The sequence below is a fragment of the Panthera pardus genome, unplaced genomic scaffold (assembly GCF_024362965.1).
Source record: "Panthera pardus isolate Hobbes unplaced genomic scaffold, ASM2436296v1 HiC_scaffold_13, whole genome shotgun sequence".
NCBI classification, from domain to species: Eukaryota; Metazoa; Chordata; class Mammalia; order Carnivora; family Felidae; genus Panthera; species Panthera pardus.
The window spans coordinates 39,049,937-39,064,574 of NW_026526688.1; the positions used below are offsets into that span (position 1 = coordinate 39,049,937).

The window sequence follows — 14,638 nt, forward strand, 5'->3', positions numbered from 1 at the left end:
ACAAAAATGAACTATTGGGACCTCATCAAGATAAAAAGCTTCTGCACTACAAAGGAAAGAAATCAACAAAACTAAAAGGCAACAGATGGAATGGGAAAAGATATTTGCAAATGACCTATCAGACAAAGGGCTAGTATCCAAAATATATAAAGAACTCACCAAACTCTGCACCTGAGAAACAAATAATCCAGTGAAGAAATGGGCAGAAGACATGAATGGACAATATTCTAAAGAAGACATCCAGATGGCCAATAGACACATGGAAAGATGCTCAATGTCACTCCTCATCAGGGAAATACAAATCAAAACCACACTGAGATACCACCTCACACCAGTCAGAGTGGCTAAAATGAACAAATCAGGAGACTATGGATGCTGGAGAGGATGTGGAAAACGAGAACCCTCTTGCACTGTTGGTGGGAATGCAAACTGGTGCAGCTGCTCTGGAAAACAGTGTGGAGGTTCCTCAAAAAATTAAAAATAGATCTACCCTATGACCCAGCAATAGCACTGCTAGGAATTTACCCAAGGGATACAGGAGTGCTGATGCATAGGGGCATTTGTACCCCAATGTTTATAGCACCACTTTCAACAACAGCCAAATTATGGAAAGAGTCTAAACGTCCATCAACTGATGAATGGGTAAAGAAGATGTGGTTTATGTATACAATGGAATACTACTTAACAATGAGAAAGAATGAAATCTGGCCATTTGTAGCAACGTGGATGGAAGTGGAGAGTGTTATGCTAAGTGAAATAAGTCAGGCAGAGAAAGACGGTTACCACATGTTTTCACTCATATGTGGATCCTGAGAAACTTAACAGAGAACCATCGGGGAGGGGAAGGGGGAAAAAAATTTACAGAGAGGGAGGGAGGCAAACAACGAGAGACTCTAAAATACTGAGAACAAACTGAGGGTTGATGGGGGGGTGGGGGAGAGGGGAAAGTGGGTGATGGGCATTGAGAAGGGCACCTGTTGGCATGAGCACAGGATGTTGTATGGAAACCAATTTGACAATAAATTATATTTAAAATAAAAATAAATTAAAAATAAAACTAAAAAAAAAACAAAAACAAACAAACAAAAAAAACCCAGACCATTAAAAACTACTGCCTATCAAGCACAGTCTGTGAGATAGCTAAAATAATAGGACATCTGGACATCTTGCCAACTTAAGAAGGACCAAGGAATGGTGAGTCAGTCTAATATATAGTTGTGTATTATACTGTAAAATCATTTCTCTGCTTTTCATCATGGGTAGGAAGGAAGCTGGAAAGTGGAAAGGAAGGAGCAAACTAAATAAAATGTGCCAAAGATAGAGGATTTACTAAAGGACTAAGCATAAAATTATAAACCAACTTGTATCTGTGATGAAGACAAGAACAATAATACAACTGAAGACCCTAGAATTAGATTTGTCATCAGTTACTTTGTATAATTGTGGTTTTCTAAACCAACCCACATTTTTCTGAAAACAATGTCTCCTAGCTTTCCTGGGTCCTAAAGCCAGATGCAAAGATTAGATAGGAACATGAATAAGGTTAGGCTGCAGTGCTACTTTGCATGTTGCTCACCAGGAATTCTATGTATATGGGGCAGTGTCAACACAAATCAGTAAGATGCTCTACATTTACCCAATACCTTCTATCATTAAGAGTTATTCAGCTTCATTCTCACACCATAAGCAAAAAAATAATTCAAAATGGATCACAGACCTAAATCTAAGAGTCAGAACTATAAAACTTAAAAAACAATATTAGCAATACATCTTCTTGACCTTGGATTAGGCACAAGGTTCTTAAATATCAAAAGCACAAGCAACAAAAGAATTGATAAACTGGACTTGATAAAAACTTTAAAATTTTGCGCTGCAAATGATACTATCAGGAAAGTAAAGATAACCCACACAATGGGAGAAAATATTTGCAAATAATATCTCTGAAAAGGGACCTGTATACAGAATATACAAACAACTCTTAAAACCTAATCATAATAAGATAAACCAATTAAAAACTAGGCAAAGGATCTGAATAGACATTTCCCCAAAGGAGATATAAATAAGCCACTAAGCACATGAAAAGATGATCAACATCATTAGTCACTGACGAAATTGAAAACAAAACCACAATGAGATTCTACCTCACATCCACTAGCATGGTTATAATAAAAAGGTAATAACAAGTGTTGGCAAGAATGTGGAGAAATTGGAACCCTTGTACACAGCTGATGGGAATACAAAATGGTGCAACCACTGTGGAAAAAATTTAGAAGTTCCTCAAAAGGTTTAACATAGAATCACCATATGATCCAGCAATTCTGCTTCTGGTACATACCCAAAAGAAATGAAAGTATACATCCATACAAAAACCTATACCCAAATGTTCATAAAACCATTATTCATAATAGCCCCAAAGTAGAAACAACCCAAATATACATCAAATGAATAGATAAATAAAATGTTCCTTTTCATATAATAAAATATTCTGCAATTTATTATGGAATGAAGTAGTGAGGCTACAGCATGGATGAAAACAATACAATAAGTGAAAAAAAAGCTAATCATAAAAGACCACATATTATATGATTTCAGTTACATGAAGTGTCTAGAATAAGTAAATCCACAGAGACAAAAAATAATTCAGTGATCGCCTACTGAAGTATGAAGGGGGATACAGAGTGACTGCTAAGGCATATAGTCTTTTCTTTTTAGGGTGATCAAAATATTCTAAATTAACTGTGGTGATACATGCACAACTCAACTCTCTGAACATACTGAAAACCACTGAAGTTTATACTTTAAATGGATTAATTATGTGGCATTATAAGCTACATCTCAATAAGGCTTTTAAAAATCAATACCACTTCTGAGTATATATCCAAAGGAAATGAAATAAGTATCTCAAGATATCTACACCCCCATGCTCACTACAGAATTCACTGTAGCCAAAACATGGAAAGAACTTAACTGTTCATCAACAAATAAACTGATAAAGAAAATGTGGTATATACAATGGAATATTTTTCAGTCATGAGAAGGAAGGAAATTTGCCACTTGCAACAACATGGATGGACCTTAACAGCATTATGCTAAGTGAGGCAAGTCAGACAGAGACAAGTACCACATGATCACACTTTTATGTGGAATCTAAAAAAGTCAACACAAAGGAACAGAGTAGACTGGTGGTTACCAGGGGCAAAGGGGTAGGGAATGGGGAGATGTTGGTCAAAGGCCAAAGACTTCCAATCAAAAACTAAGTAAGTTGTGGGATGTAACGTACAGCTTAGTGACTATAGTTAACAATATGGTATTGCATACTTGAAATCTGCTTACAGAGTATATCTTAAATGTGTTCACGAAAGAAAGAAAGAAAGAAAGAAAGAAAGAAAGAAAGAAAGAAAGAAAGAAAGAAAGAAAGAAAGAAAGAAAAGAAAAAGAAAGAAACTATGTGAGGTGATAGATGTGTTAACTAAACTTAATGTGGTAATCACTTCACAATATACATACTTATCAAGTCATCACATTGGATACCTTAAACCTATACAATGTTATCTGCCAATTGTATATATCAATAAAACTAGAGAAAAAAAGAGTTATTCATATTTCTGGGTTACTATGATAGATAAGGACACAAGTTTGCCTCCTCTCCTTTTCTAAGTCCCATTAAAATGACAAATTTAAGGGGCACCTGGGTCGCTCAGTCAGTTAAACATCCAACACGGTTTCAGCTCAGGTCATGATCTCATAGTTTGTTGGTTCAAGCCCTGCATTGGGCTCTGTATTGACAGCATGGAGCCTGCTTGAGACTCTCTCTTTCTCCCTCTTTCTCTCTGCCCCTCCCCCACTTACTCACACACCCTCTCGCTCTCTCTCTCTCAAAAATAAATAAACCTTAAAAATAAATGACAAATTTCAAAACAAATTTGTTAACAATGTTTAGAAAAAGAGGAACATTATTAAGCCAGAGATTTTAATGAGTTTGTCAGACTAAAAGGGATAGGGTTATAATCATAGAGAAAATAAAGCAGAAATCACAACCAAGAACTAATCCAGAAGGCTTTTGTTACCCTAATGGTAAAACCACAGAGAAGCTAAACGTCCAGGGTTGACAGGTGTCCACACCCAGAATGGGAAGCAGAACAGATGTCACTGTGATTAACTGAAGAATTACCTACAAAGCAGCTTCCCATTTTGTCCCCTCTTCCACCATTCTCCCTACCTAGAAGCTTGTTGACATCAAAAGCACCTAGCTCACCCACGTACCCCTATACCAGTCCATAAATCTCAGCTCACCAAGATTCTTCTCAGCCCTTCTCTATCAGCCCTCCCTCCTCCTCAAGGAAGAGGCCTGCTGGGGATGCACTCCACACATACAGAGAAATTCTAGCTATCTATATTTGGGAACTCAGTCTTTCATTCGTGCATATGAATGGGGAAAAACAACTCCAACAGACATTTGAGGAAAAACAGTGGCTTCCAAGAGAAGTTCCAAGATTTAATAAAATAGAACTAACCCTGGATAAAGTAGAAATTCCAGAAACAGAAGGTAATCTTGGAAAAACAACTCTAATTAATTCTTTAGAGATTCAACATAATAATGCATACACAAAAGAACAGATTGCAGGGAAACCTGAGTGTCAGAGAATGGGAAAGAACTTTTGAAATTATAAGTATAATTATCAAAGTGAATCTTTTATTAGAAAGCTTTTAATTACATATTTTAAAATAGAAGAGGGGTGCCTGGGTGGCTCAGTTGGTTAAGCATCCAACTTCAACTCAGGTCATGATCTTGTGGTCAATGAGTTCAAGCCCCACGTCGGGCTCTGTGCTGACAGGTCAGAGCCTGGAACCTGCTTCAGATTCTGTGTCTTCCTCTTTCTCTGCTCCTCCCCCAATCATACTCTGTATCTCTCTCAAAAGTAAATAAACATTAAAAAAATTTTTTTTAATTTTTTAAATAGGAAAGAAAAATTAAGAGACATTGATGATTAATCAAATCCAAGTGAACCAACAGCCATCTAGTAGGAATTTCAAAGTAAAAACCATTTAAAAAGTGGAAAGGGAATAATTTAAAAATAATAGAACAAATGGTCCCAAAGCTACAGAAAGATATGACCGGAAAGGCTCAACAAGTACCATGCAGAAAATACAATGATTCATGCCTCCTGACATGTCAGAGGGCAGAGAGAAAGTGTCCAGAGAGAAACAGCAGGTGACAAAAAGGAGCAAGCATCAGAGTGGCCATGGCACCAATGGATCCAACAGAAAGGGAAGCAGTAACATCAGACTTCTGAAAGGAAATAACGTGAACCTAGAGTTTAATTCTGTGGAAAAAAGCAACAAAGCATAAATACAAAATAGTCATTTTCTGACATACAAAGCTTTAGGAATTTTACCAATCCCAGAACCTCTCCAAAAGTATTACTAAAGGGTAAAGGACAGACTCCAGTCAAAAAAAAAAAAAAAAAGGATTCCAAGAATGAAACATGCAATCCAAAAAGCAGTACATCTAATCAAGAATACAATATAAACAATTCTTTTAAAATCTAAGGAGAACAGGGGCGCCTGGGTGGCTCTGTCGGTTGAGCATCCGACTTGGGCTCAGGTCATGATTTCATGGTCCGTGAGTTTGAGCCCCACATCGGGCTCTGTGCTGACAGCTCAGAGTCTGGAGCCTGTTTTGGGTTCTGTGTCTCCCTCTCTCTCTGCCCCTCCCCCGCTCAAGCTTTGTCTCTGTCTCTCTCAAAAATAAATAAACATTAAAAAAAAATCTAAGGAGAACAGCTGTATAAAGGCATAGAAAACTTTTAGCAAAAATTAGAACAAGTTTGTCAGAAGGTTCTAAGAAGGATGTGTTCACGGTGATAATGAATTGCTTGTTACAAATAATCCTATTAATAGGCAAGGAAGATTAGGAGTACACTGGTTGGGATGAGCACTGGGTGTTATATGTAAGTGATGTATCACTAAATTACATTCTTGAAAACATTATTACACTTTATGTTAACTAACTTGGATTTAAATTAAAGTTGAAAAAGAGAGAGAGAGGTGAGAAGAAGCTTATTTTCTTTTGGACATACTTGTATGAGAATTTGTGGCTGGCATTACAGCAGCCATCTTGATAACATGAGGGGACATGTCTTGGATGAATGCCAACAGGTTGCAGATGGCAAAGGGAAGTGATGGGAACATCTATGTCCTTGTTAATACCTTGCACACTGGAACAACTAAACTGGAAACTCCTACCTTTTAAACCTTCTTTACATTGGATAATAAGGTTTTATCAATGTTCAAAAATAATAATAATAATCCAGTTACACCTAGTGATAAAGTGAAGACATAACAATTGATCAGTAAATTATAACAACCTGCTGGCCCCTCCCCTCACTTTTTTCTCCTCTCTGCTCTGGTTAGCTGTACAACCATGAACAGCACGTTACAGACACAGGATCTACTTGCGTTTTACATCAGGTCCAACTACACTACCTGGACTCTACATTCCGTAAATGCTGGTGCTGGATTTTAAATTTTTAGAGTCAACCTATAGTAAAAACACAAAAGATTGTGTCCTAGTTTCAGAACAGAATGTAAATGCCATAAGTCTTATAAAAGTAAAGGTGAGACAGATGGAGGCTCAGCCTGGAGAAGGACAGCTGGAGGGGAGATGCAGAGGCACCACATTCTTATCTTACAGAAGAATGTCATGAGATGACTATTTAGAATCCATGGCTTACGAAACACAGTTTCAAATACTAATATTTAAAAACCATAGCTGTAACCAAGTAAACAATAAAAACACAACTTTTGGTATGGGGGGGGATGAATAAACTATAATACAGATGTTAGCATATTATCTATGAGGCAACTACAGTAAAAGCTTTTCCAAAAAGTGAAAGGAAAAAAAGGGTAGGAGAAAAAAGCAATAATCAGTCAAGATAGCAATCACTACCACAGGGAAGAACTGGGAGAGAGAATGTTGTGGGATCCTCACTCAGAGGAAGAAGAGTCAGGTTCACGGTTTGGAGAGAGAAAGATTTAGAGAATAGTACTAACAATGTGCCCCTAAGGGAGAGAATGGAGAGTGGCAAAGAAGATGACTCTTGTTTTTTGGCCACGTATAATTTGTTAAAAGTTATATTTTTCAGATTATACACACATATCATTTTGGTAATAAGAACTTAAATTTCCTATTTAAAATAAAAAATAAATGCCTACATCTGAAGGAGTAAAAGCTAGTTATGTCCATTTTCCTCTATTAAATTTGGTACAGTGTTTTGTTTGAGATAATATTCAATGCTGAAGAGGTTGTGAAAGATGAACATTAATGTACCCAGAGGAGAATCTGAATAGGAACAATCTTACTTTTTTTTTTAAATGTTTATTTATTTTTGACAGAGAAAGAGACAGAGCATGAGCAGGCAAGGGGCAGAGAGAGAGGGAGTCACAAAATCCAGAGCAAGCTCCATGCTCTGAGCTGTCAGCCCAGAGCCCAGCATGGGGCTCAAATTCACTAACCTTGAGACTATGATCTGAGCCAAAGTCGGACACTTAACCAACTGATCTACCCAGGTACCCCAGAACAATCTTTCTGTTAAACGGTTTGTTAAATGTGGATTTTAGTTCTGTTCACTACTATTCCCAAGACCTAGAACAATGTCTGCTACAGAGTAATATATTCAGTGAACGAGGAAGAAACAAGAAGAAACATCTATGTACTCTTGGGTATGGAACTTACAAACAAACAAACAAAAAATCAGAAGTAAACTTTACCAAAATTAGAACATATTGTTTGGAATTACAGAAGCTCTTTCCTCCCCCCTTCTTTTCACTTCTCTACAGATAACATATGATAAGCAAGGATCAAAAAAGAGTTCATCAGTCCCTACCAAATGTAAACCTAAATATGTACACTTAACCAAGCACTGTGGGGGTTTTTATTCCACTATCTGTATTTTTTATTTTCTGTAAGTTATATTTGTTTCTTGCTCAAATATGCATGTCCCTGCTTCACACTTTCCCTTCATCATAATGGTTTCTTTTCCTTCTTTTATCTTTTAAACAAGCCAATTTTACAATTTCAGAATATTCTACTGTCTCTAGTTCTTTGGGTCTTGATTCCCTATTTGTTGTGAATGTTGATCCCCCCCACCCCTTCCATGGAAGCTCCTTCTTTTTTGCTATTTATGCCATTTTATTGTGAGTTGATCAATATTATGGATTACTGATTTATTAACATGGGGGTTTTCTTTGTCCTGAGCTGTGAGACAATCCCTCAGAGTAGTTTTGCATACTCCAGCAATAATTTGTGGAGTTTCTCCAGTCTGTGAAACTGAAAACTGAAGAAAGCCTCATTTAAAATGGAGTGGGCAGGCCAGAAGAGAAGTTCTCGTGCCCTACCACTGGTCAACTGCAGACCCCAGCATGAAGAGCAGTATTGTGCTTTCGCTACAGGAAGAAACCTACTTTATGATTCCAGCAGCAGAAAGGAAGAATTTCTACTTGGCCAGCAATAAGCTCAGCCAATAATACCACAACTCACCCAACGAGAAACTGTTACCACCCTAAACTCTTGCTTTCCTCCAACAAACTTTTGTTGAAAGCAGCCCCTCCCATTTTCCTCTTTTTCTCTATAATGTTCCTTTCCTTTGATCTTGGAACTTGCTTATGTTTTGCCATAGTTTGCATGTCCCAAATTGCAATTCCTCTGCTATTGCTGAATAAACTGATTTTGCTAGTAAAATAACTGGCTTTTTTACTTTTAAGGTCAACATGTCCAACACCAGTTTTATGTCAATTTCTAGATAGCATGTGAAGATACACTTGAATCTCTAGCCCATCAGTGCTGCAGGCTTGGATTTCAGTTCCACATGAGTTGACTTTTTCCCACCCTCAGAGCTCTGGAAAATTAGTGTATAAATCCCCTGCCCCCTTACCTCCTCCCTGACCTCTACCTCATTCTAAAGCATCTAAACTACCCTTGGGCAAGTTCATTAGTATTTCTGAAGCACATTTCTTTACCTACTTACCTTAAAAAGTTTACAAATCAATAAAGAATACAGGGTGAAAAAACATAAAGAACACAGGAGTGAGATTCTGTCAATTTGTAAGAGTCATATAAGTTGATTCCCCTTCTTAGAAGGCATCCCACAGGCCCCTTTACTTTCTCATGCACTTCTATAAGTCACCTGTTCTGCCTAAAAGTTGAGGAACAGAATCTTAATCTTCTTCAAAGAATTTCTCAAACATTTTTCCCTCCCAGATTTTGACCAAATCAGAGACTAACTAATGTTGGCCATCTGATACTGTCTTATGAACACTTCAAAAAACATACTTTCCCAAATTGAAGCCACTCTCCTGTTAAAGTGTACTTTATCTGACTAGTTTAGAAAAGCCATACTGGTCATCTAAGCAGTAACCTAAAGAGGAAAGGTGTGGGAAGTAGAAAGTCTGAAAGGCACTGTCACTCAACTGCTAATTAATACAGGCCTTATGGTTAGCCCCAAGTGCAGCCCCTGTGATATCTCTTTTTATCTCTTTGAAGTTCAATGCAGCTCTACACATATTCTAATAGCTGACTAGAATGGAAGCGGGCAACCTATCTCTGGTGGCTCACAGCCTCATTAAGTAACAGCACAACTGACATCACACATAGCCAGAGCCTCTCAACAACTACCAACTACTGCTTTAGCCCTTGAGAAGCTCCTGAAAGCTGCAGCTCCCAGAAAGCAGAAGGAACACAGAAATTAAGGAAACAGTCACTTCTTTCTTTTCACTATAGTGATAAACAGATAATGAGAATCTAGATCTTAATTCCATGCCAAGAGATTCTTCCACCATTCACATGTTCTCCTGTACCCCATCCAACATTCTAAGCCTTGCCACTGATTCAAAATCCCTGCAATAAGCTATAGTTTGCAAATAATCTTGACTTGTTTCCCCTAGAACCTCCTACCAACAACTCATGTTAAGTTGCTGCTCAATGACAAAGTCTAAACCTTCTCTCCCTGTAGCAGTGACATTTTCCTTGGGCCTCACAGAGGATCACAAACCACGGGACCTTACCTGATCTGATTATGTCATTACTAGGGTACCACCTGTCAGGTGATGCCTCCTGAGTATTACTGGGGATGCATCCATTTCTCCAGCAGGCTGCTTCTGGAGCACCTAGGTTAAGTCACTTATTTAATTTACTTTTTTTCTTTTTTAATGGAAAAAAAAAAAAACCTTTGTGGGAAGAGATATGTCTATCAATCAAATTCAAATAGAAACACTGTCCTATTCTCTCTACTACCTTAACTCTACAGTCGTCTGAATTTGGGCAGTGTTTTGATGACAAATGACTAGTCTATGTAAAGAAACTTCAACAGTGTTTTTGAAATGAAAAAAATATGCTATAATTTCTTTGTAAAGATATGAAAAGAATATTTTCCAAGTCAATATAAACTTGCATTTTACAACCCTCCTATTGTAACCGATAGCTTCTGCTTCTCTGTTCCAATTTCCAGATCAATTCATCTTGATTTGCCACTTCCTCTCTGCACACCTGGATAAAATGCAAACTCTATCCTGCCTTAGGCCCAAATGATTTTGCCCCCCATTTAAACGATTATCTTTCTAAATTTAAAACCAACCAGGCTAATCTCCTTCCTGTCCATGAAACAATTTTTATTTTCTGCCACCATACCTTTGGCTCATTCCATTCCCTCAATCTGAAATGCCCTCCCCTAAAACCTTACTAATCAGAACACTAGTCATTCTTTATGAAAAAGTTCAACTTCTAACTCTCCATGAAGTCACAGCTGAAAATGATCATCCCCCCCCCCCACCAATCACTTACAGATATGTTTCTCTCTGACCAAAGAATAAGCTCCTAAAGGGAAAGAACTATGTCTTTACTTTTTTGCACCCTCACAGTGCCCAGTACAGATAACTACACATAACTGTTATTTAAACATATTTACTCAATAAATACATGCATACTTTCACATCTGCAGAATAACATCACACCAGACACAAATAATACTAACTGTTTTTACCAAGGCAAATAAAAACAGGTTTAAAATGTCATTTTGATTTGACTCAGGTATACAGAGAATACTACTCAAAACCTAGGAGTAAGGAATAACCAAACTCACCCACCAAGTCAGAGAACTATGCAGACATTTGATACTATCTCTACATAGTAAAGTAAAAATACTTTTTCTGAAAGAAAAATAAAAAAACACCTCTAATCAGCACAAAATCACAATGTGACATGCAAAGGCTATGCCAAGGAGTTTTAAATAGTCTTGGGTAAATCAGTATACCCTGTCTGAGAAATAAAGAATAGATGAGTAAGTGCCCTAAAACTCAAGCCCAGAATAGTTAGGTATTTACGCTGAATGATAAATAACAAATCGGGGCACTATAATAAAAGCAGAATGATTTTTGGGGCACCTGCGTGGCTCAGTCAGTTAAGCATCCAACTTCAACTCAGGTCATGATCTCACAATTCATGAGTTCTGGTCCCATGAGCTGTCAGCACAGAGCCTGGAGCCTCCTTCAGATTCTGTGTCTGTCCCTCCCCTGCTCATGCTCTGTCTCTCAAAAACAAATAAACATTAAAAAAATTTTTTTTAAAGCAGAATGATTTTTTTTTTAATTTTTTTTTTAACGTTTATTTATTTTTGAGACTGAGAGAGACAGAGCATGAACAGGGGAGGGGCAGAGAGAGAGGGAGACACAGAATCGGAAGCAGGCTCCAGGCTCTGAGCCATCAGCCCAGAGCCCGACGTGGGGCTCGAACTCACGGACTGTGAGATCGTGACCTGAGCTGAAGTCGGACGCTCAACCGACTGAGCCACCCAGGCGCCCCAAAAGCAGAATGATTTTTTAAAAATAACCTAGCTGTTTTATTCTTCATCAAGAGTCCTCAACTATTGCTATATCTAATAAATATGCACCATTAGGTAAAAGAAATTATTACATGGTTGCATATACACTGCATTCTTGCTATCCCCAAATATTATCGGGGTCCATTACATAATCTTATCTAACATGTAAGTCAAAAAAGCAGGTATTATTTGATTTTTTCAACTGAACAACAGCTACATTAGGTCAGATACCTTGACTACCCAAAACAAAAATCAGTGTCAGACAGTGATAGAATTGAGGAAAGTCATGACTGTACTTCTAAATCTCAACTTCAAATATGGTATGATGATGATGATGATTACAATAAACAATAACATTAGCAAACACTTTTATAACACTCGTTACATGCCAAACGTGGCTCTGAGATCTTTACATTCGCCAATTTACTTAAAATCCCCAAAAGAATTCTGAGACATGTATACTATCTTATTTACAACATGTATAGTCCCATTTTATAGATGAAAACACTGAGGCACAAGCAGATTAGATAACTTACTCAAGGTCATACATCTCATAAGTTATAAGGCCAGAATTCAAACTTCGGAAGTCTAGCTCCACACCCAGGCTCCTAACCAAATGCAATATCCCTTTCTTAGCTAATTCCCAAGACAACTCATATCCTCTTTATCATGTACTGATTGAGTACTTCTCCACCTTCATTACTGCCTTCCTACCTTTTTGAAATTTGTTCACTTTATTCATCAAAACAATGTTTCTAAGATATAAAAGTTAAAAATGCAGGATGTGATTCTTGTAGTTTGTTCTGGGTAATTTCAGATCAGTTCTTGGTTGAAGAAATCTCAGCTTTTAACATCTGAAATCTCTGTAGCACTTCACATCTGTTACCTAAAGGAAGAGGGTAGGGAAACACTTACTAGTATCTGGAGGTTTCTCTTTAGATATGCCAAATAAAAATTCATATTTGGCCTTGGCAACACTCTGGGAATGAGACGATGCATTGTTAACCCAAACAAATGTCTCTGCCTGCAAAATTAAAACAAAAAAAAAGTTATCATTAAAAACATAAAAAATACATCATAAAACAAACCAACCACAAGAGAATGGTTAAGCAATAATGAAATATCTTCTTGACAGAATACTACATGGCCATTAAAAATGAAACATAAAAAATATAATACAACAAAAATCAAAATACAAAATGATCACTGAAAGATTACAATTGTATAGAAAAATAAACATACATCTATGGGGAATAAGAAATTTATGAAAACTTTGGCTTGATGGAGGGGGCAGAATTATGGTACAATACTTGTTTAAAAAATTTTTTTAATGTTTATTTATTTTTGAGAGAGAGACAGAGTGCAGGCAGGGGAGGGGCAGAGAGAGAAGGAGACACAGAATCCAAACAGGCTCCCAGCTCTGAGCTGTCAACACAGAGCCCAACACAGGGCTTGAACTCACAAACCCCGAGATCATGACCGGAGCCAAAGTTGTACACTTAACCAACCAGGTGCCCCTATTTTTTTAAATTGAAGTACAGTTGACATACAACATTATATTAGTTTCAGGTATACAACAGAGTGATACAAAACTCTCACCCCGAAAATTATAGTTACCATCTGCTACCATACAAAGTTATTACAATATGATTGACTATATTCCCTATACTATACTATTCATCCCCATGACTTACTTTATAATTAAGTTTGTACCTTAAGTTTGTATAATTAAGTTTGTACCTCTTAATCCCTTTCACCTATTTAGCCCATCCTCCCATCCTCCAACCCCCTAGCAACCACCAGTTTGTTCTCTGCATTTATGTTCTCTGCATTCATCTCTATTCTGGGTACGTTTTTGTTTGTTCGCTGGTTTTGTTTCTTTAGATTCTACTTATAAGTGAAATCACATGGTATTGTCTTTTTCCATCTGACTTATTTCACTTAGCAAAATACCCTCTAGGTGCCCATCCATAGTATCATAAAAGGCAAGCTTTCAGTCTTTTTTTATGGCTGAGTTTTATTCCATTTATACATACATATATATATATATATATATATATATACACACACACATGTGTGTATAGATGTGTGTACACACATATATATGTATATGTACACACACACATATATGTATACCACATCACATTAATTCATTCATCTGTGGATGGGCACTTGGGTTGCTTCTGTATCTTGGATATTAGAAAAACACTGCAATACACATAGGAGTGCATACATCTTTTCAAATTAATGTTTTCTTTTTTTCTTCCAGAAGTAGAATTACTGGATCATATGATACTTCTATTTTTAATTTTTTGAGGAATTTCCATACTATTTTCCACATAGCTGTACCAATTTACATTCCCACCAATAGTGCATGAGGGTTCCCTTTTCTCCACATCCTAACAACTGTTATTTCTTGTCTTTTTGATAATAGTCATTAGCCATTCTATGTGAGCTGATATCTCACTGTGATTTTAATTTACATTTCTCTGATGATTAGGGATGTTGACCATCTTTTCACATGTCTCTTGCCATCTGTATGTCTTCTTTGGAAAAATGTCTATTCAGGTCCTCTGTCTAATTTTTAATCAATTATTTATGGTTTTGTTTGGAGTTGAGTTGTAGGAGTTCTTTATATATTTTGGATGTTAACGCCTTATCAGATATATCATTTGCAAATGTCCTCTCACATTCAAGTAGGTTTTTTGAATTTTGTCCTTATTATTTTTATTATTTTTTTTTTATTTTAGAGAGAGAGAGAGAGA

At 36.9% G+C, this 14,638-nt stretch overlaps 1 protein-coding gene across 12 annotated transcripts in view; it reads right to left on the reverse strand.

Annotated features, from left to right (window-relative positions):
- The window catches only part of PSD3 (pleckstrin and Sec7 domain containing 3), an 800,398-nt gene that overhangs the window by 501,895 nt on the left and 283,865 nt on the right, over window positions 1–14,638 (reverse strand). For all 12 annotated transcript variants that reach the window (XR_008421602.1, XM_053900975.1, XM_053900974.1 and 9 more), the window contains one exon: window positions 12,789–12,897. Coding sequence is in view for 11 of the 12 variants with exons in the window: in XM_053900975.1 (XP_053756950.1) it covers window positions 12,789–12,897 (109 nt within the window). In the remaining variant the exon portion in view is untranslated. The remainder of the gene's footprint in view (window positions 1–12,788; window positions 12,898–14,638) is intronic.